This window comes from Hippopotamus amphibius, chromosome 5, assembly GCF_030028045.1.
Source record: "Hippopotamus amphibius kiboko isolate mHipAmp2 chromosome 5, mHipAmp2.hap2, whole genome shotgun sequence".
Taxonomy (NCBI): domain Eukaryota; kingdom Metazoa; phylum Chordata; class Mammalia; order Artiodactyla; family Hippopotamidae; genus Hippopotamus; species Hippopotamus amphibius.
In genome coordinates, this window is record NC_080190.1 from 64,753,184 (window position 1) to 64,775,988 (window position 22,805).

Below are 22,805 nucleotides of genomic sequence, written 5' to 3' on the forward strand. Positions count from 1 at the left end.
GACGTGCGCTTGTCCCTACTGCATCCTGACCGGTGGTAGGCAGGAAAGAAAACGGCTGACGTCAGTTGAGGGCCTACTGTGTGCTGACCTATGGTGGACACGCACGAAATACCACTTGCTTTATATAACAGCCTCATCTACTTGTCACAACTCTGTGAGAAAGACACCCCTGGCTGCAGATTAAAGAAAGAAACTGATGCTTCAAGAGTTTTAGTCGCTTCCTCCAGGTCACTTAATTGGAAAGAGGGGGTGCCTCTCTGGAACAAATAGTAGTTTGAAATTAAGTAATTTCTCAGCCTGAGGAGGCTCTAAAGACATCTCAGGCCAAGGGCCAGTCCTGGGCTCCCCCCGCACCTACACCACCCAGCCCACTGGTCACCACCTGTCAACTCGGCCTCCTCCCCGTCGTTTGGCTCTGTCTGTCTCTGTGCCTCCTCTGTGACGTCTCCCAGTTGGGGGACACTGGGGCAGTCTCCTTGCTGACCTGCTTGCTCCTACCTGCCCTCTCCCAACCAGCCATGAGCTTCGCACAATGCACCCCCTCCCATGTCCCTCCCCTGCTGAACTGGCTCCCCACGGCCCTCAGAGCCAGGGCCCGCGTTCTCCCGGGCCAGGCATTCTGCACCCTGCATGGCCGGCCCTGCCTCCCCCGTGGCCTCCTCTCCCACAGCCTCCCTCATGCTCTGCGCTCAGCCACGCTCAATTACTGCAGCTCCACTGTCGGGCCTTGCTCTCTCCTGCTCTGGGATCTTGGTACGGGCTGTGCCTCTGCCTGCAACAGACCCCACCCCCAGCCCCTCCACACCTCCCAGCTGGTTCCTGCTCATCAGTCAGGGCTGGCTTAGGTGATCTCTCCTCAGCCAGCCTCCCCACCCAGTGACGGTGAGGTGATGACTAGGGAGGCGGTCCCCTCCCACAGATGCTTTCTTATTTCTTATGACATGATGATATTTTCGAACATACACAAAAGTAGAAAGAACGGTGCAGCGGAGCCCCCCAGGGAGCCATTGTTCCACCTTACCAGTTATCAGCACAACCCCTGCTGGTCTCCATAGCGTTCCACCAGGGCACTGCAGCCTGTCCCCACTGACTGCCTGCAGGTTCCTGAGGCCGAGACAGTGACGCGGGCCCCACCTGCTCTCAGGACCTTAGCACAGAGAAGACCCTCAGTCCACTGTGGGTGGATATTAAGAGTCCCCATTTGTTGAGCACCTACTACAAATTGAGGTGCTCTGCTAACTGCTTTCACGTCTTAGCTCACCGAATCCTCACAGCATCCCGATGAGACACGGGTTATTATTACCTCTGCTTTACAGACTGGAAAACTGATGCTCAGAAAGTTACACACGTGGTAGAAGGTAAGCCAAGGCAGTCTACCTCTGGAATAAAGCTGCCCATAGAAACAGAGTGCGAGCCACATGGGCCATGTGAAATTTTCTAGTAGCCACATTAAAAGAAAAAATAAATAAGTAAAATGAATTTAAATAATACGTTGCCTTTAACCCCGTATATTGAATATACTATTTCAACGTCGTCAATGTAAGATATTATTGAGATATTTTACAATCTGTTTTGCATACTAAGTCTTCAAAATCCTGTGTGTTATCTTTACAGCACATCTCAAATCAGACTGGCCACACTTCAAGTGCACCAATGCCATACAGGCAACCGTGCTGGCCAGCACAGCTAGCGGTCACCACCCTGGCCGTGGCCCTAAAGCCTGCACTCCCAACCACGTGCTTCCCTGTACTTAAATGAATGAAGGAGGAAATGAGGAGGAGTCCCTAGCACCCTGGTCCTGATCTTTCTTAGACAATTAACAATGCTTAATGTTTACTGGCCCTTTAGAGCCTCTCCGGCATCACTTTACCTGCTGTGGGAGTTATGACCTCCGTTTCATGGGTGAGGATTATGGGGCTGAGAGGGCCACACGCCTTGCTTGGATGCCCTGCTGCAGGTGGCACTGCTGGGCCTTGAACTGACAATTCTGGACTTCAAGTCCAGCGCTCTGCAGGGCAGGGGTGCAGCTGCCCCTTGAAGCAGGACTACCTCCATCTGGAGGAGGAGAGTGTCTGCTGAGACCACAGCTGGGCTGCCCGCTGGGGACAGAAGCCCGCAGAACTCCAGAGGTCAGGTCCCGGAGGAAGCGATGCCCTTGGTGAGTGGCAGGGCAGGCACAGGCTGAGGGAGTGATGGGGCCCGTGCCAGGTCCTCTACGGGAAAGAACCTTGTCATTCTTCAGTCGTAGTTTGGCCACAAGAGGCTGAGAACAAATTGATGGCAACGGGGCCATAACTTACCTCAGAAGGCCTCTTTGTTCTTGGCAAAACAGAGGGGTCATTAGTAATGGGGAGAGCACAGGTATGCGGACATAAATCCCCCCAGCTGCGGGGCTGATAAACAGCCCGGAGGGGACGGGGCCTCAGGCAGCTGGGCAGGTTAACCGTGTGCATGGATCACTGCGGGCTCAGGCCTGTGTCCAAGACAGACCACCTGCCCAGGCTCCGGAGGGGCCCGGAGACTCGGTTGCCCACAGTGCCCTCAGGACTTGGCTGCAGGAGCCCCTGAGGCCTCAGTTCTTTCTTTCAAATGAAAATGGTTCCAGAGCCCCCAGGCTGGAGCAGGCTCCGCCTGGGCACTCAGGGCCAGTGTGTGGAAGTCAGCAAGGAGGCGCCCGGGCAGGGCAATCCTTCCTCCTGCTTCAAGCCAAACAGGCACCGGCCAAATCACCCAGGAGAGGGCTGCGACTTACCACCACCTGGGAGGCAGGCGTGTGAGGTCAGGCCCTCGGCAGACAATGTTCTTTGCAGCAGTGTCTACACTGGCCGGCCGAGGGAGGTAGAGAAGAGTCTAAATCCTAGCCTCTGTCCACCTGCTTCCCTGGGGGCTGTGCCCTCCTACCTTGTCTGCTGGCTTGGGCTTGGGCTGAGGCTGGCTCACAGAGAGACCACGCCAGCCCAGGCCTCGGGAGAAGGGCAGGGAGGGCAGTCAAGTGCTCAGGATGGCAAGGGAAGAACGAGGACTGCCCTTTCCTCAAGCTGTCGGAAGAGGATTTGGGTGGGGTTGGGTGGTGACAAATACCCATGACAAAGAGGACCACAGTGGCCACCCTGCAAACGTGGCCCAAGCACTATCTCACCAAGGATGGCAGATGTTTGCTGCAGTGCTGCCCCTCCATGTCCGCACCCATAGCAGACTCTACCGATTGAATATTGCACTGAGCCTGTTGGCTTCCTGGTCCTCTTCAGGCAGCCATTACCCATCAATCAAAGTCGGCAGGTAAGAGAAAACCCATGTGTCATCCTTTCTAAAAGCCCTCGAGGCACATCTGTGCTGGCAACAGGAATCCTATACAGCTATGCTAAGTACTCCAGGCCTTCCAGAAGTGTCTGCCTCCTGCCCCCACCTTCACACACATCCCCTACCTGTAGTTTCACATCCTGGGTCTCCCTCCTCATCCTGTTGTTTGCACTTGGGGACGTGGCCCAGGAGAGCGTGCCCCTGGAAATCTCACAGGATGTTGCTGCAGGCAATTGTTCCCAGCTCTGAGCTGCAGAGCCCAACCCAGACACCAAAGCAGCTATGCCCTCCAGCCTCCTGCTCCAGAGGAAAGCGGTGTCTGGGGCCATCTCTGAAGCTAGAGAGGAGCCAAGGGTCTGGGGCTAGTGGCCTGGCACCCAGCGTGGACTTGAAATGGACCAGTGCCCTGGAGGATGGCCTCCCAATGTCACTGCAGGAATTTCCAGTCTGGCCATGACCTCAGGTCAGGTCCTAGCTCTCTGCTCCCCATTCCCATCTAGGAATATGTCTAGACCCAGCCCAGAGACAGTGAGATGAGAAGACAATCCCCTACCCAGCCAGGTGTCCTGATCATACTACCACTTTATACTGGGTCCCCAACACCATCACCCTTGAGGCTCTCTGGTGTTCCCTCAGATTTCCAGCGCAAGCCCCTTGTCACCGGGAGGCACTTGTTTTGCTTCCCAGTTTGACAAACTCATGAAGGAGACCAGCACTAGCACGGGCCTCCCTTCTCCTATGCCCACCAGGAGAGGACCTGGTAATTCCCAGGAGGACCCTGCCTTCCTACAAAATGGCTTCCTTCCTAGGACCTCCTTTCCCACATCCTGGTGTAAGGACCATCTGCCTCTGGGGCACTGGGAGAAAGGACCTTTTCTGGGCTGCATCTCAGCCTACAGAATGAGAATCGTCATGAATGCCAAGGACTCTGCATTTTTGGTAGAAGCCCCAGGTGATTCTTGGGCACACTGGAATTTGAGAGCCCATTACCTAGAGTGATACTGATTCATCCATTCTACAAGTACATACTGGGCTTTATTCTTACTGAGTCATGTGCTAGGCACCAGGATGAGGGGAGCAGAGGCCCAAATCCACACTGCTGTTACAGGCGCTAACCACGTGAGCTGGTCTGACTTTCGTTCTGGATCCTGGGGTCCCCTGGGCTTAGAAGCACAGTAATAGCTATGCTAGAAGCTGCCTGTCACAGGAAACCCATAATACCCCTGATTTCCTGCATTCCCAAGGATATGAGGGGTCTCCCTCCCACTAGCTAACCCCCAGCATCCTGAAGGTATTAGATGCTGGCAGTAATAATAATAACAGCTAATACTTATAAAGTACCTATTTACATTAATTAAGTTCTTTACATATATTAAGTCTTTTGACTTTTGAACCACCTGAGGCAGGTATTCTTACTGCTGCCACTTTATGGGTGAGAAACTGAGGTATGGAGATCCACCCCAGGTAGTACGCTCAAGAAACTGCATCCATGTTCTTGTTCACTACATATTGGTGTCTTTTGAGCTGTAGGGAGAACATGCCCCCAAAATGCCACTCTCTATTCTTGGCAGTGTGCTAGAGGGGCAATGGGGTGGGCACGGGCCTGGTGGCCTGCCATCCTCCTGGTCATCAGTCTGGCCTGCCCAGATGCACCAGGCTGACCCTTCACTCACCAGTGGGCTGGGCAGGGAGGCCACGTGTGGGGTGGGGGTGGGGGTGGGAGAACAGGGACAGATCCAGAGTATGTGTGTGAGTGAGCAGTTCCTCTGGAACCTCTCACCAGCCCCCTTGCTCCAAAGCCACCTAGTCCCAACACAGCCAAGAAGCTGCTGCTTTGTTAGTCTTCGAGTGGGTATGTGGGGTCAGGGGTCCCATCAGCCAGAACTCTCTTTTCATTCAGTTGCTATTCTGTTCAATCAAGAGATCGGGTGGGAGAGGAGGGCATATGTGCTTCCCTGATACATTCCAGACAAAACATGACTTTCTAACAGTCAGAAATGTAAAAAGAGCATGAAATCAGCCAACGTTGCAGCTGTATTATTTCTAAAATGATGTGAAAACTACCGTCTTTTCATCAACTAAAGAAAAACTCAGAGTACTGAAGCAGGTGAGACAGGAGTCACCAATGACCAGGGCTCAGGGCCCCAACGTGCCCAGAAGCCTGAGACCTCAGACAGCGGCACATGCTCCTGGCCCCAACACCACCCAAGCAGCCCCAGACACCTTAGCCTCTGTCCCAAGCTCCTCTTCTCCTCCCCTTCTCCTCCCTCCTTCATCTGGTCAGTGTCCTGCCTGGGTCCTTTGGCCAGGGTGGTCCCTGGGGTAGGTCTTCTCACGCCATGGCCCCACACGCCCACAGACCTCTCCTCTGCCCTGCAGAGCCTGACACTCCAACAATGGCTCTTCCTGGGTCAGGGTGGAGGATTAGGGGAGCCCAGGCCTCACCTGAGACGATGGTGTAGCCAATCCCCCGGGGACGTCCTTTATCCTGGTCGATGGCAGTGATAACACGCACCGTCGTGCCCTGGGTAGGAAAGAGAAAGGACTTGAGTTTGGTCACCTAGACTCCAGGCTGCTGTTCTTCTTTGTAGCTGTGCTGGCACCCACAGGTTCCCTCCCCATGGGGACTTCCTGGCCAGCCTACAAAGTAGGTGCCGAGTACACAGGCCTCAGCTGTCCCCAACATCCCTGGGACACGCACTGAGGCCCCCAGGCAAACACCTCAGGGTCCACCGGAGAGGCCTCATCTTCCTGATGCTCTCACTCCCCCTTCCCCTCCCCACCTCCCCTCGTGGATGAACCACCCAGAGAAAAAGAGCTGATAGAGAAGCATCCAGCAGGAGGACCTTTTTTTTTATGTAAAATTTTTCATTCTTTCAGAACTGCCTTTATGTACAGACATCATAAAAAAATTTACATACACTGGAGATTTTCCAAGGAATTAGAACTGGAAATAAAAGTTAAGGGCAACTAGGAGAACTGAAATTGTCCCCAATCCAGCTATGTGGCCTCAGGAAGTTTGCTGCGCCCCTCTGGTCTCAGTTTGCCTCACCTTAATATGAGTATCAGCAAAACCCTGGGACCTTGTTTTCATTAGGGCTTGAGTAAAGGAGAACATCATGGACCAATTACTCTATGAATAAAAGCATCATAAATCCTGAAAGTGAGCATCTCCAGGGATGATCGTGACAACCCTGGAGGCCACCATGGTCCTCTGAACCATGCCCCACCCAACACTGCAACCGGCAGCTCCTGCCTCACATGGCTCTGTCCCATGTCCCATTCATTCTCCCTGCAGCACTGGGGGAGAAGGGGCTAGGGGCTGGGACTCCCATGATGGGGATTCAGGCATCCCTACGTTGGGGGAGCACAGTCTATGGTGAGGGGTCAAGGACATATGCACAGACACTGCTATACAGATATGGGGCTGCTTAGATGCATAACTGTACCCTGCAGTGTAGAAGTCCACCTGGAGAAAAGGAAAATGATGACATTTAGGATGTGTCATGAAGCGTGAGTAGGAGTTTGCCAGAGAGGGAAAATAAAAAGGAAGGTGCTCCAGGCAAAAGACAGCACCAGCAGGGGCTTAGAGGCCTAAGACTCTAGGAAGAGATGCTGGCGTATAATAGGCACACTAAAATACCAACTGATTGGTTGACATTGAATAAATGAACATACAAACGATTGCATCCTAACTTCACCACCACCACCACCACTTGCTGAGCTGCCCCTTGCCCAGGGCAACCTGCACTTTGCTCTCCAGGCCCTATCACACTAGCCATGTCTGCCTGAGGTTCTGGCCAGGCTGCAGCTCCCCTCGCTGATGGAGAGCAGGGCAGCCCTGCATCATCCCCTAGGGAGATATCGACCCTGGCATCCGCACATCTAATGAAGGTCTCTTGTGGCCTTGGTGCCTCTCACGCATTGGTCATTCATCAGCTGGAGACTGATGCCTGCAGACTGTACCCTCCACCTCCATCTGAGCACCTTCTCCTGTGGACACAGGCTAGTTCCTGATACGCAGGTCTCTGACCCGGAAAGGGTGCCCTGGGGGCAAGGTGCCTCCCCTCCAACTTCTCCTGGTCTCCCTGGCAAGACACAGGAAGGGTGTCCGCCACCTCATCCTCCCAGTGCAGTACCCCCCCACCCCCGCCCCGCCCCACCCCACCATCTCCAGCCTCTCCTGAGCCTAGACTGTGGCAATCCGGAATGTCCCCAGGTTTGGCTGAGGGAAGGTGAGAGTGCTGCAGAAGAAACATCTCCCCTAGAGAAATGGACACAGCGCAGAGGCTGAGGCTGTGCAGAAAACAGGTCTGGCTCCTTCCTTTGGCCCCTTCCCCTCCACCCTCCACAACAGGAGCCCTAGCTAGATCGTCTGGGGGAAACAGGCTGCCAAGAAGTCAGAGAAGATGCCATTAAAGCAGCATCTCTCAAAGTGGGTTCTGAGGACCTGAGCTGTGCGAGAGAGTGTGAAGCACCCACGGCAGCAGGGGCCCTTCTCCAGCACTCACTCAGTGCCTGGCGCTGCTGCGAACCTTTTTTATGCATTAACTCATTTCACTCTCACAACCATCCCAGCTCCATTTTACAGATGAGCAAACTGAGGACCGTGAGTTAAGTGGCCTTTCCAAGGTCCCACCGCAAAGAGTGAATGGTGAAGCCAGGATTCAAGTTCAGGTACTTTAGCTCCAAAATGCTCTTGCCCGCCAGGCGATGAGGTTTCTGTAACAGGTTGTTACAATAATGATAACTGTCATTTATGAAAGTCATGCTATGTGCCACACATACAACACTTTACAAGTATTAATTCATGCCAAATATGGGAAAACAGACATCCTCATCCCTCCCTTGGAGATGCACATGGGCTTTAACGTGGTAAAGGCTCCCAGAAGTAGTCAAGTGCTAAAGAAAGCTGCTAACCTTTGTTCTCCCTGGTTTTCTGAGCTGAAGACAGACTCCTTTCAAGTAACATCTTAACAGCTCCAGACCCAGGGGTCCGTGGGAGGTCATTTGGGAAGCAGTGCATTAGATCTGAAGGGTCTACACTAGTGGCTCCCCCCATCACTCCATCGGGTTCTTTTTAGAGGTATGCTTTTCCTAGGGTCACTCCTTACATAGGAGAGGCCTGCTTTTGTCCCAGGAGGAGGTCCTGAGAGTGCAGGACTCTGGTCTGAGGCTTTGGCTGCCAGGAAGGGCTTTCTGGACACAGGGACCGCTCCCTCTTTTATAGCCCCATCCAGCCTGAGCCTCTCCTGTGTTCCAGCATGAGGGTCCCCTGGCTGCCCCTGGCCTGCTGTGGGCAGGGACTGGCCTTTCAGGTTGACTGGGCCCAGTGCCTACCAAAGCACCATTCCAGACAGTCGCTAAACAATAAACCTTGGACTTCCCTGGTGGTCCAGCAGTTAAGACTCCAGGCTTCCACTGCAGGGGTCGTGGGTCGATCCCTGGTCAGGGAACTAAGATCCTGCATGCCGCATGGTACAGCCAAAAAACCATAAAATAAACAAACAAACAAACAAATAATAAACCTCAAGGGGCAGCTGCATGCCTGCAGGCGTACAATCAGAGCCTGGGTTTGGCTGGGCGGGCCCAGGACAGTGAGCCTCAGGAGGACTAAAGGGGCCAGTGCTGTCCTGTGCAAAGAGGGGAGCTGGTGGCCAAGGAACCCTCAGCCCTGTGAGCATCACCCCATGGGCAACCTTGCCCTGAGTGGCCTGGAGTCCCCCTGGGTGGGTGGGGCTCAGAGGGCCCAGCGGGCGAGCCAGGACCAGACAGCAAGGAGATTGGCTCTCCCCCAGGAAGAGCCACTCCGGAGCTTCCAAGAAGTGAGCTCTAAAAGGCTCCTGACAAAGTTTGGGGTTTCATCTCTTTTTGGATAAATAAATCCATTTTTAATAAAACCCTGAGCTTTTAATACAAGTGCAGCCACAAAGACTGGAAATGTTATGAGAAGGAATTAACAGGGAGGAACGGGGGCTCTTGGGAACCCACGGCTCTTGTTTCAGAGTCTCAGTGATTATATTTTCAATATACTGAAACTTATTTCCAAAGATGAGGGGATGGAGAAGTGCCTACCCTGGGCCTGGGCCCCTCTACAGGGGTCACTCCGCCTGGCTGGCTCTCCAGAGAGGGACCCCAGCTGGGCGTGCACCAGGGCATGGCTGGGAGAGCAGGTGGGTGGGCCCAGAAGGGCTAGAGATGGGGCCAACCCGGCCATGGAGCTTCTTCCCTTCATAGGAACCACATGGCAAGGAGAAGGCCTCCTGGGAAGTGAGCCCCTCGCCTTCCTCCCAGAGAGGCTACAGGTGCACAGGCTTTCTGGGTCCCAACTCCTGCGGTGAGATCAGTACAGCAAGGGGGTTAAGGGTTTAACTCTGTGGTCAGAATGCCTGGGTTTGAATCCTTTTGAGTGAGTTACTTAACCTCTTGCTGCCTGGTTTTCCCCATCTATAAAATGGGTGTAACAACAGTCCCCACACCGCAGCAAGTGATACACGTAAAGCACTTGAAACAGCACTGGGTACACGAAAATGCTATAAAAGTGAGCATCACTCTTCACTGGGGCCTGGAACTGCCGTGTGCAGCTGATGAAAGCTAAGATGCCTCTTCCCAGGAGAGGCACCCACGGGATAGTCCAAACAACGTCAGCAAATGCACACTCCCCAGGACCTCAGGCTAATCATCCCTGCCCTGGAGGCAAGGCGTTTTCCAGGCATTCTATAGACAGGACAGCTAGGAGCTCACAGGGAGAGCCAGCATTAGTTGAGCACCTGCTGTTTGCCAAGCACGGAAGCACTGTGCTGGGCCCCCACATAGGTCCCTTTACCTCTTCCTTACAACCTCTCACGGGGGGTACATGTGGGGAGACTGAGGCGCAAGGGTTCCGGAATCTGCTTAAAGTCACAAGGTGTGATGAGTGGGTGGGTAAGGGTGCCAGGCAGGCAGCCCCAGGCTCCGAGGCCTGGGTACCAGTAGGGAAGTCAGCACAGAGTCAAGAGGAGCTGGGACGGCTCTAGAAGGAACATGGGAACATGGCTCTCCCTTCTGTGGCTGCCTCCTTCCAAAGAAGCTGGCCCGAAGAGTGGCTGAAGCTGGAGCCTCAGGGGGCCCATCCACCTTTTTCTCTGCCAGCCCAGGCCGACCCCCACCTCCCCCCTACCTCCCCATGACAGGATTAAGGACTTGAAACTTGAAAGGCAGACATGCAGTTTGCTTCGGGAGAGGGAGGCACCCTTGCAGGGAGGAGACTGGTGGGGGCTGAAGGGGACTTCCGACAAGAGCTGCCACAGCAGATTCTGAGGCAGAAAATCCTATTTCTCAGTCCTTAATTCCAGTCAATTCCAGTCAAAGGGCTGATAGGCATCGGCTGGCAGTAATTTGTGCAGTTTATCCGCTCTTTTCACCTTCTATCGGTCCTTCACTGACGGGCAGGCCGACATGCTGCTGCTCGAGTGAGGAAATTAAAATTTGATGCAATAATCCCAAATAAGAAGGATTTTATTAGGTAATATATACACTTTAGATGAGGCATGCTGGCCTGATACACTGATAGAGGGGGGCATACATGCTGGGAGCCACAGATAAAAAGGGGGAGTGAGGGAGAGTGTGCGAGGGTCCGGATGGAGGCCCCGGGCCAGCAGAGGTAGGACCGGCGATGGGGGACGCCTGGGTCCTCTGGCCCTGATCAGGCCGTGGTGCTCCTCAGCCTTGGCCCAGCCTGGGAAGTGCTGCGTTAAATCAGGGTTCCACACTGTAAAGGGACATGAAGGGACCGGATCAAGGCACGGAAACCGATTAGAAGCCTGGAAATATCAGGCCTAGGGTGTATGGGAAGCTGTGCAAGAGATGAGGTGAACTTTCAAGTCTGGAGGCAGGGAGGAAGGACAGAGGTGTGCGGACACAGAGGTGATGCTGTGGGTGCTGGGAGAGCTCGAAACTCCCAACTTCCTTCCTGTCTGGCTTGCCCAAGCCTGCTCATGACCCAAGAGGCAGGACTTGGACTTGCTCCCTGGGAGCCCCCCAGACATTGGCTTTAGAGGCGCCTTGGGGACAAAGAGACAACCTTGGCAAGGCAAAGAGATATCAAGGTCCCTCATCCTGAGAAAGACCCATATCAGACGCCAAGAAACTGAGCATAAGGAGGGCAGGGGCCACGGGGAGCAAGGGCCCTGTTTGCCTGTTCGGAGGAGTCATCCTAGCAGGAGCCCATGGAATCATCTGGAAAGGAGAGGATGTGGCTTAACACAGGGCTGCACACAGCAGGGGCTTAATAGATGTCTAGTGGATGAGTAAAAGAATGGGGAGAAAAATGGATGGCTGGACGAACTCAGAAATCTGCAGATCTGAAAGGAACACCTGTGTAATAGTTTGATTTAGTATTACTCTGCTACGATATAGGATGCCAGGAAAGACAAGACAAACTGAAGGGTCTCGGAGGACACTCATATCAACACCCCACTTGCTGACCACCGAGACTCTGAGATGAGGCTGAAGCTGGGACCCCCCAGCCCAACGCAAACACATAACCACAGCGTTCTAACACCTGCTAATGCTGGCACTGCTGGGTGCTCCAATCCCTAAAACCACCAGGCCAAGGAGGCACTATTGAGACAGCTGTAGCCTCAGTGAAGCAAGCAGTCTGGAGGTCATGCGATCTGGCCAAGCAAGTGCATGGTAGTACAGGGAACTGCTCCAAGATCCCCCGGCTGCCTGGCCACCATCACATCCTTACTTCAATCAACAAGCTGGCTTTGCCCAATTTGCCGCATGCAGCCCTGAGCACGACGCCCTGGGAGGTTCAAGACCAGGTCCCAAAGACTTAGCCACCTTGATGACCCGGATCCCCAAAGTAACCCACTTACACATCAGTGAATGTTACAGATGTGGCTGTAATGCAGTGGGAAGTTATGCGGCATGAGGAGGGTGGACTCCAGCAGAATTGAGGGGAGAGGGATGACTAGGCCCGCGGGCCAGTGAGGACAAAGCCAGGAAAAAGTCCTAAGGAAGGTCGTCAGTGAGCTGGGAACCAACAGATGGTGGACTTGGGATTGGTGACCAGAGCAGGCACAAGCAGTGACGAGCATGACAGGAGAGTGACAGGGCTGGTCTGACCAGAGCATCTGTTCGTGCATTCAATCAATCATAAACACTTCCTGAGCACCCACAGAGTGCTATGCCCACAGCAGACCCCTTCCTGCTGCACTGCTCCCACAGGCCAGCAGAGACACCGAGGGCCAGTGAGTTGTGCAGGAGCACCGAGCGCTGAGGAGGCACAGCCAGGGGCCGGGGCCGACGGAAGGGCCCACCTCATCTGAAAGGTCAGGGCTGAGAACGTGTGGGCTTATTAAAAGAGGTTTCGGGGGAGGCACACTTCAGTCTCAAAAGCCCAAGCTCCTGCTGTCCATGGACCACCAAGAAAGACGGACTGGGGTGGGGACACTCAGAGGGCTCCCTCTACCCTCAGAGCAGCTTCGGACACCTGTAACAGGAGGCCGTCTTGCTCATTAGACCCTCCAGCCTACCAGCGGCCCCAAGAAGGAAGGAGTTACCCCCCCACACCTGGAGCCTGCACCATGGTGCTTGGAGGAGGCCAACAGTTAGGACAGACCACGGTCCCAAACGGGGGGCAGGCTTCCTGGTCTGTGGTGGTCCAGGAGCATGGCCTGCACTCTGGTCAGGGGAGCCTGCCTCTCACTTGTACCCAACTCTGCGAGTCTGAGCAGACGTGCAGTCAGGGGCCTGAACATCCACGTGTTCAGGTGGGTGACCCCCCTTTGCTTGCAAAGCTGTGTCCTGCCCCTAGGCACACCGAGTTCCCTCAGGAGGAGGGGCACGGCTTTCCTTCCACAGAGCTGCTCCCGAGGCTGCACGCCCAGGGCTTGGACCTGCCCAGAGGAGCCGCCTTTTGCTAATTCATCAGCCCAGAGCGGGTGTTCTATTCTAGTCCGTACAAAAGTATGGCTGGCTACTGCACAAGGGACGCCTGGCACTGCCTGCCTGGCCCACAGCTGAGCAAAGCCGCCAACCCTCAGCTCCTGCCCACGGACAGCGGCGTGCTTTGTCTCTAAGACCCCCAGTCACAGCTGACTGGACCACGGCGGGCACGTGGCCCACAGGCAGCCAATCTACAGGCTGGTTGGTGACCTATGACCTCGGGACATGGCACAAAATCAGACCACGGCCAATCAGATGCCTCTCTTGAACACGTGGCCTTGAGAAACTCAAAGCATGGGCAGTTAGAAGGGGCAGCTGGAGCTGTGAGCTCTCAGGGGCGAGCCGAGCCTGAGAGGGCCTGTGGGGCAGATGGCAAGTGGCCACCATCTAGGGCAGTGTTGGCTGGCCAAGAGAGGCAGACTGACCGACTGACCGGTGAGGGGCATGGCTGAGCCCCACTGATGTTTTGGTGAGGCTGGCTGAGTCTAAATTTGCTCTCCAGCCCAGGCTGGATTTTCCACGGGCATCCCCATCATCCCACATGAATCGTTCTGAACTGCCACCCTGCACTTGCACTAGCCAGTCTTTGCTCTTTGTCACTCAAAGGCCTCCAGGGATGAAGAGAGACAATGAGGAGGTGGGGTGTGGTGTAAGAAGGGGGTGGGTTTTCACGGTGCGAGGACACCCAGCACTGCCATGTATAGGGGTCTGGGGGAGTAGGAAACGCCAAGGAGCCCACCCCACTGAACAGGGCCCCCACCCCTACCAGAAGTGCAGAGGGAAGTCTCACAAGGGCGGGCAGGGTCTTACCGGAGGAGAATGCTCATAGATGTTGGTGCTGTAAGGCAGGTTGATGAAGATGGGGTCCATGTCCTGGACATCTGTGATGATGATGGCCAAGTTGGCCAGGGTGGACAGAGGCCTGGTCTTGTCTTGATCCTTAGGGGACAAAATACACAGCTTTAGGTTAAACATGCACACACATGGACACACACACGACACCCATGTGTACAAGCATGTGTGCACATAGGCACACACGTACTCCCACACTCCCGCAGGGAAGGGCATTAGCACACAGAGCTCTGGAGCTCTAAGAACCCTCAGTGATCTCTGACCTGTGCAGGAAAACACAAGCAGGGCCCCCAAGGCCCACTGGAAGATGGCTTATCCACTGTCACACAGCGGGGCTGGAGTAGAGTCACATCTCCAGCTCCTGGCCCAGCCTAGGCCTGACCACCCCTGACTTCTGGTGGGCAGGATGACTGGCTTGGGGTAAAGGGATGGTGCTGCCCTTAGCTCCTTCTCTGGGTTCAGCCAGGGGCCCACTGCCCCCTCCATGCCAACTTCCTGCCCCCTCTTTTCTAGGGGCAACAAGGGAATTAACTCAGATGGGGGTTGCTCAGAAGAAAGGCCCTTTGACTGCAGTGGGGGCTCCTCTGGGACATGCATCCCTGGTCTGCGCTCTGGGTTTACTGGTCAAGCAACGTTCCCAGTAGAACCAGTAGGGGGAGCTCCAGGGCCTGAGACATTTGGGGGACTCCAGGAAGGAATCCTGAGAGGTCATGCAGGCCATGTGGCCAGGCAGGCAATGTTTAAACCCTCCTAGTTGGAGATGTGGGCCTATGAAAGCTTACCAAGAAAGGCAATCCAAATCCCATCTTCTATTACCCTAAACATGATAAATGACTTAAATGGCTGCTGCTGCTGCTACTGAAAAACAGTAACCAAGAAGAATAGAAACTACATGCTAAGTAGATATATACCAGGCACTGTACTAGATACCTCATTCACTTTTGTAGGTATTATGTGCCCATTATTCAGATTTAACAGAGACACAGAGGCTAAGTAAATTGCCCCAAGTTACACAGCTGGCAAGTATGTAGAAATCAGGACTCGAACTCAGGTCCTTTTAACATAAAAACCTGCCCTGTCTTTATCTGGGACCCTAATATCAGCCCAGTTGCTGACTTGCTGGGTCACCTCAAATAAGTTCTCTCCCTTTTTAGAGTCTCAACTTCCTCTTCTGTGAGATGAAGGGATTTGCTGGAATGACCTCTATGGACTCTAGGGCTTGTAAATTCTCTGGTCTGGGATTTGAGGAGTGACTGTCCTTGGGTTAGATCTCCCTTAGTCTGTCTGGGGTGACATGAACGATGCAAGGCATTCTCCATGTTACAATAAGCCCAGTGCCTCTTCCTGCCCTCCAGAGATACAGCTGCTGAGGCTTCGAGGAGAAGGAAGGGTTGGTTGTCCTTACAAGTCCTCGGGGACGGCCAGGGAGAGGGTGGAGGGGCTTTGGGGATAGGTCGTGGGTGCAGCAAGGGAGGGGAGAGTCTGGAGGCAGGAGGAGTTAGGCCCCTCTGGACCACAGAGGAGACAGCCCCCCAGCATCCAAGATGGCAGAGCCCACGGTCCAGGCTCAGGGACCACCCATGGTGAGAGCTCTCAGCTAGGGCCTCGCATGACCACCAGGCAGACAGGACCAGAGGGCGAGGCCTGGCAGGAAGTCCCTTGACCTCTGGGCCGGGGATGCCCGTGGTTCTGATTTACCATTTCCAGGCTTCTGTGGGCAGCTGGCTTTGTCCAGCCTGGCACCTGCCCTTCCTGTCCCACACCTGTGGCTGCAGCCCTGCTCCTTCCACGGATGCTCCCATCCAGCCCACCCTGGACTCCGTGGCTGGGGAAAGGGAATGGGCAGTGGGCAGATCTCGCCGGGCAGACCCCTGGCCAGGCTTCCAGCTGCCACTCTGGCACCTACTGTCCTCAGCAGCTTGTCCCCAGGGCAGTCCCACATTTCCCCACCCACTACCCACCCAGTAGCGGCTGGGGACCCACACTGCTCCCTGCGATGCCACACCGGAGAATCTCCTTGGGGAAATGCCCAATGGCCAAGGGCACAGCCAGCCCTGGGAGGGATTTGTGCATCAGGTGGGGGAGCCATCAAGACCGAAGGGAGTTCTAGGGCCCCTCCTGTTCCACTGTTTCCAGGCCTGATCCCTGGAGGATTAATGGCAATTTAACGGCATTCACCATCCCAGCGTGAGCCCAGGGTTCTTGACAGGCCCGGCCACCCAGATGCGTGCCTCTGCCAGCGCTGCTCTCTTCCCCACTGGCCCAAAGACGTTTTTATGGTAGGTGGAAAATATCCCACGGCAACAAGTTCACAGTGAGAAAGAGAGCAAGCATCGGTGCACTTGTGGGCCCAGGCGTGTGCAAATGGAGAGTGGTCACAGGGGCACCACCCCGAGGGGTTGTGCAAGGGCGTGCAGAAGGGTATAGGTGTCTCCAAAACGTGGATTCTGGTCTTGTAAGTCCCCTTGATCCCAGGAATCAGTTTTACAATTAGCAGCACACACGTTCTCCCAGGCAACTAACACTTAATCAGGGGAGAAGAAAAGAATGTGGCTGTCATCAGCAGTGGCCTCCCCAGGAGCCGCTGGACCAGGTGCAAAGAAAAAGTTTGCATTCTCTGGTTTTGGGGGCACCTCTGGGTCTTGTCCAATCCTAGGGGAAACCCATCTTTCAAACTGGACCCTGGGCCCAATCCAGTGTGTCTTCCCCTGGGATCTGGGCTCTGTGACCTGCCAAGTGGAGCCCCCAGGGCTACTGGCAGCCCCCCTGCAGTGACATGGGGCCTGGTGGTGGATGCTGTGTGTCAGGCTAACGGGTCCCGGAGGATCAAGAGGGACTCCTGTGATTTGTTTCACTGTTGACCTGAGCTTTGTAAACAGAAATTTAAGGGGCAACAGGCCAGCTCTCGCCCTGCTGCCAGCTGAAGGCTCCAGCTGTGCTTGGAGGCAGCGGCCAGAAGCAGGGAAGAGGGGCGTGCAGGGGAAGAACCCTACTGAGGGTGTGGTCTGCCTGGCCCCTAGGCCCTCGGGAACAGCTGGTGACAGAGGCCAAGTAGCTGTGGCGTTCTGGAGACTCAGAGAGTCCTCGCCATGGGACACTGGACGAGCGGGTCAGACAACCTGGGTGTGGGTTATTGCTGCCTACTACTCACAGGCTCGGGAGGCTCAACCGTGTCAGCTATAAAACGGATAGTTATTCCTCTCCCACCTCCCTCTCCTCACTAACTTATCCAGGAATTCCCAGAACTCAGCACAGTGCTTGGCACAGATGGGTGCTCCCTTCTGTGGAAGCATCACCACTCTAGAGCAGCAGCCAGGATGCCTGGACCCTCTGGCTGTGGCATGTTAGGTGGTGTCAGGACACAACTGGGTTGACACCTCCATCCTATGTCTCAGAGACAGAGACGACACCCTGCACTAGGAATGCCCCGTGGGGTTACCAGAGCAGGAGCTAGAGTCCAGCTGCCGGCTGACTGTGAGCAAGTCTGAATTGCTCCTGTGCCTCAGTTTCCTCATCTGTAAAATGGGTATCGTAATTTTTATGACATAGGGCTGTTGTGAAGATTAATGGAGACAATCCTTTCAAGTGCTCTGCACGGCACCAGGGGCATAACACGAACCCTCAGTGACGTGAGCTGTTGTTACTATTATTCCGACTGCCAGCATCATCATTATAAGCCTTGACTAGCAGGGAACAAAGTTGACATTCTGCTCTCTTTGAGGGCGGGAGGAGGCTGACATCTGGTTGCCTGGGCTCCCGGCAATGGGACTCACCGTGGCGTTGACGGTGAGCTGGTAGGCCTGCGTGGTCTCGTAGTCCAGCTCCCGGATCACTGTGACAATGCCACGTGCGCTGTCGATGGCAAAGAACTGGGAGGGGGGCTGGAAGGAGTAGAGGACGCTGCCGCCTGCACCCAGGTCGGGGTCCGTGGCGTTCACGATGAAGATGGGCGTCCCCACCGGTGTGTTCTGGGGGCGAAAAGAAGCAAATAAAAGGCTGAGCTGGAGCGCGGAGCAGCTGCCTCCATCAGCGACTATTCCCCCAAAGCCCATTAACCACATCCCTCCAGCCAACCAGAACCTTGGCTTTGTCGTTTTTATTCTAAGAGGGTTCAGAGGAATTTAAAATGCAATATCTTTTTTTTTTCTTTCATTTTTTTGATGGCCTCCTGGTGGCTGTAACAGTACCAGTTCCAAAGATGATCTGCTCGTCCTGGAGTTCCAGATGAGGGCCTTTTGGTCCCCAAACCCCTGTTTCTTGGCGGTTTCACTTCCTCTGTCCGGTGCCCCATGGCTGCCCAAGCCTCAGGCGCGGGTGCTCTGGAGGGCCCCAGGAGTCTGCGTGTTGGGAGGTTCCAAGGGTAGGGAGCTGGGAGATATGTGATAGAGGGATGTGGCAGAGAGTCTGGGGGCTTTGCCTGGCCCACAGCAATTACCTGGTTTACCCAAGGGTGGGGCACCCACCTGCCATCCCTGGGACGTGGCAGCCTATAACCAGAGAGGCCCCCAAAGCCTGCTCAAACGTCACTACCTCCTGGGAGCCTTCCATGATTCCCTCTGCTATACACTGTGTATAGACCCCTGCTCCTTTCTGACTTGGGACTTCTGGTTAAATGTAACTTCCTCATGGAGGCCTTCCTGACCCTTAAAACAGGTCAGCCCTGACCACGCTCCCAACCCCTGCCTCTATTTATATTCAGGGTCCCACAGCACCCTGGAATGTTTCCTCACCTACATTTCTTCTGTAATTCTCTGGTCAGTGCCTGTCTTCCCTCACAGCACGTGTGCTCCACGGAAGCTACAGGGCTCTATCTGCCTTGCCCAGCACGGTGCCTGGCACATGGCAGGTGTCCAATAAATATCCTGTATGAAGACAGGAACGAATCTCTACGACAGTACTTAGCACATTGTATTCTAAGTATCTGTTTGCATCTTCTGCCCAGCTGTCAGCTCTTATCACCACTGCACACACCACAATGCCTGGCATGTAAGTAAGCCATGACTGCAGAATTCTAGGTGAGTAAATTTATTCCTTAGTGCGCTCTACACACAGCTGAGGATAGGCAACCTAACGAGGCTCTGCCCAGAGACAGAAAGGAAGAAACAATCCCTGCTCCCACTGACGACTGACTGTTATGTACCATGTCTGTGCTATGGGCCGTACCTGTCAGCTTTGTAACAAGTAGCTTTCTAGGTGGTTCCATTGCCCCACTTTTAAAAAGGAAGCTGAGGCTCAGAGAGGTTAAGTAACTCATCCAAGTCACACGGCCAGGCAGTGGCAAAGAAGGCCTTGAATTCAGGTGTAGGTAATTCTAAGCCTATGCTCTGTTCTAAACACTTCTCTAAACTTTGGTGGCAGTTCTTTCCCTAACTCTTCTGCCCAGTGCTGAGGTCACCTGCCAGCATAAGTGGTACCCCTTAGCCAGGAGTATGGTATTGGCCTGATAGTTTCCTGAGGGCAGAGACAACATTCCTGATTCTCTGTGATCTTTTTTACGCTGGGACAATGACTGGGTCCCTTCTGACACTTGCAGTGCTCCTTCCAAGGAGGGTATCCACATTGCCCCCTCTCCAGGCTGCTGGCCATGACTTGGGCCCTGGGTCACTGCCTTGAGAAGCTTTTCTGAGGGGAGACCAGCCTCGGGCACACTGGCAGCCCTTCCCCAAGACTATCTCTGGAGGCAAGGGTGTTCTTTTTAAGGCCCCTAGACAGACTGGAAAGGGCCTCCAGAGGACAATGCCACGGAGTTGCCACTGTTTCTCTCTGAGTGTGCTGTCCCTCCCCCATCACCAGGCCAGTGTCAGCCTGAACGGACAAGCTCATATGCTGTCCTTCTCCAAGCAGTACTGAGGACAGGGGCAGATGGGCAAAGCCCCTCTCCTCCATACCATCCATGACACCCCAGTGCCTCTCTGCACACGACGCAGGCCCTCGAGGTCTGGCCCTGTCTCCTCCTTTATACTGTATTTCCTGGCAGGTATCACATCCTGGCCTTTTGGCTAAGATCATGAGTAGTGTCTTTACTTATCAGTTTACTATTTCCTGGCAGGCAGAGCTATCTGCACTTCTCCAGCACAGCAGCCTCCTCATACTTCTGAGTTTCTGAACCTGCTTTGCTTTTGCTAGATCTGTCCTACCCAGCTCAGTGGCTTGGAAACCAGATGCTCTCTTTCCCTCCAAAAGAGAATCAAGTGTACAAGGGGGCAGAGTGAACAGTGCTAGGATTTCAGGGATGGACAGACCTCTGTTGGAACCCAAGCTTCACTGTGTGTCTTTGGGCTAGTTACTTAATCTCTCCGATTCTTAGTCCCCTCTCTGTACATCGAAGTTAATAATATCTAATAGGGTTAATGTGAAGAGTGCACGAGCTCATGGGTGTAAACTTCCCAGCATATAATAAGTGCTTAGAACATGGCAGTTGTGATTTTATTGTCTGAATGCCTTCTAGAGGATGGCAGACAAGAACACCTTCAAGGGTAGAGCAGGGAGGCATAAAGAAGCACTATGACTATTAATGATACTGTACTGGGCATTCCCTGTCTGCAATCCCCAGATTCACCAAGTATTCTGCTCTGCCGTGCCCCACCCCCGCCCCGCCTCCCCAGCCCAGGGTGGCCTCAGGGGACTGCATTCCCAGGCTCCCTTGATGGCTGGCTTCTGCCAATGAAGGGATGCTGGTAGGAGCTCAGAGTTTGGGGAAGAGGCAGGAGAAGAAAGAGTTTGGGGTATTACTTCCCCAATCCCTCCAGCTCCAACCCAGCATCCCCTCCTCCCTGGCCCCAGCTTCCAGTGGGCTCCACCCCCTCCCCTTGCCCCTCCAGACCCAGAAGTAGAGCGAGCTTCCCAGTGCTGCTGGGAAGTGCAGCCTCGACGTCACTTAATATCCGCACCAGCCCCGCACCCCCTCTGCAAGTTGTCTCTTTACTGAAATGCCTTTATTGGAACTATCCAAGATGGACTGTTTCCTAGGGGACCCTGATGGATACAGGCACTCTGCAAGGACCTACCCTGAGTCACCATGTGCAAAGCCCTGGAAACTGAACTCCCTGGGCGCAGCGAAGCCTGCCTCCACCCTAATACACCCCAACATACCACCACAGGGGCACTGGTCTTGAGGAGAGCTTTATGAGGCTCTCATCTAACCTACAGCCCCCCCTCCCCCAACCAGGTCCAACATGCACATCACAGGAGTACCAGCATCAGCCCCAAGCTCCAGAACAAAGCACACCATCAGAGCGGGTGGTTCCTGCCTCAAGAGGGAAGGACATGTTCTGATTTCAGAGCGGCCAGCCCCCGTGAGGCAGCTAGACAGCACTTCATAGCACACCCCACATGGAGCCAGTGCCCAGAGGAGAGGGACAGCTCCCACAAGAATGTCAGCTCCCCAGCCCCCTGCCTCGGGGAGGAGAGGACATTTCACCCATCTATACCGTGAGGTCTGGGGCGAAGGCTCTCTGAGCATCTGATCAGAGGATTTAAGAGCAAAATCCAAGAAGACAGGAAAAGGAGGAAAAGAAGGGACGGTCCTGGGTCTGACCTTCTTGGATTATGTTTCATGCCCTGCAGTGGAAACCCATTTAATTTCTGCGTGACTTAGAAAAGGCTTCAAATAGGCCTGGCAAAGAGCCGCTCCTATACTCGGGAGAGACAAGCCGTTGGAGAGGAAAGAATGCTGACGTCCCCGCATTTCAGATCCTGGGCGCCATGCTCTGTTGGGGAAATGGGGGAAAAGGGACTCTCGTCAGCACATACACTGGGGGCTTCTTTGAGCACCCAGCTGCTGTTTCACAGAAACGTGCAGATGTGCTCACAGGTCTACATCCTCACTGCAAACAGATTTCCTCTGTGGGGCCAGGTGCGTCTGGATTTTCACGTACACTGTAGGCAGTAAAACTTCATGGCTCAGAGCGTGGGCTCTGAGTCAGACCCCCTAAGTTTGAGTCCCTTTCTACTTATTGGTTGGAGACCTTGGACACATGCTGTTAAACTTAACGCTTTTGGCCTCAGTTTCTCCATGTAAAGGAAGATGTAAAAATGGAGGTGTTAACAGTACCTACCTCCTAGGGTTATAAGAAAGAATTATATGAGATAAGGTATGAAAAAAAAAAAGCCTCTCACTAAGCCAGGCACAAGGCAATATTGAGTGATACTCAATAAACAGCCGTTGTCATTATTATTATGGTAATAAAATGCCATCACAGGTGGCATGAGATGAGCCCTATTTAAAGGGGGGGTGGTTATTAGTAATAGGGTAAACAGCCAACCTCTTTATCATGAACTTAGACAAATGGGCATATCAAAATTCAGAAAGAGAACATCTCTGTTGGTTGGTTCATGGCTGCTGCAGACAGGGTCAGGATGGGAAAACCTCTGAAGACCCTCCAAAGTGGGTTTGGGGAATGGGAGAGGGTGGGTGGGATCTGAGACAGGGGTGGGAGGGGTGCCTGGAGGCCAAGGAAACTCCTGAGCATGGAGGCCAGGCCTGACCATGCACCACTCAGGGATGGCTTGAGTGTAGAAGCTGGAAGGAACCTTGGAGATTAGCCAGCCTAGTCTCCCCATTTTATAGATGGGAAAAGTGGGGGACATGCTTCTGTGCTCTCCAACTCACGGGTGGTTAATGGCAGCACCGTGACTGGAAATTGGGTGCCTTGACTCTTATATAAGTGTTTTTCTTACCCCACCCAGAGACACCAACCACTGCCTCCCTGCCCACCCTC

At 54.2% G+C, this 22,805-nt stretch overlaps 1 protein-coding gene across 1 annotated transcript in view; it reads right to left on the reverse strand.

The window, feature by feature from the left end:
* The window catches only part of LOC130853933 (cadherin-23-like), a 429,317-nt gene that overhangs the window by 218,990 nt on the left and 187,522 nt on the right, over positions 1 to 22,805 (reverse strand). Inside the window, exons 10-12 of the mRNA XM_057736393.1 lie at positions 17,859 to 18,053; positions 14,044 to 14,172; positions 5,746 to 5,824 (exon numbers count right to left, since the gene is read on the reverse strand). Of these exons, the coding sequence (XP_057592376.1) occupies positions 5,746 to 5,824; positions 14,044 to 14,172; positions 17,859 to 18,053 (403 nt within the window). The remainder of the gene's footprint in view (positions 1 to 5,745; positions 5,825 to 14,043; positions 14,173 to 17,858; positions 18,054 to 22,805) is intronic.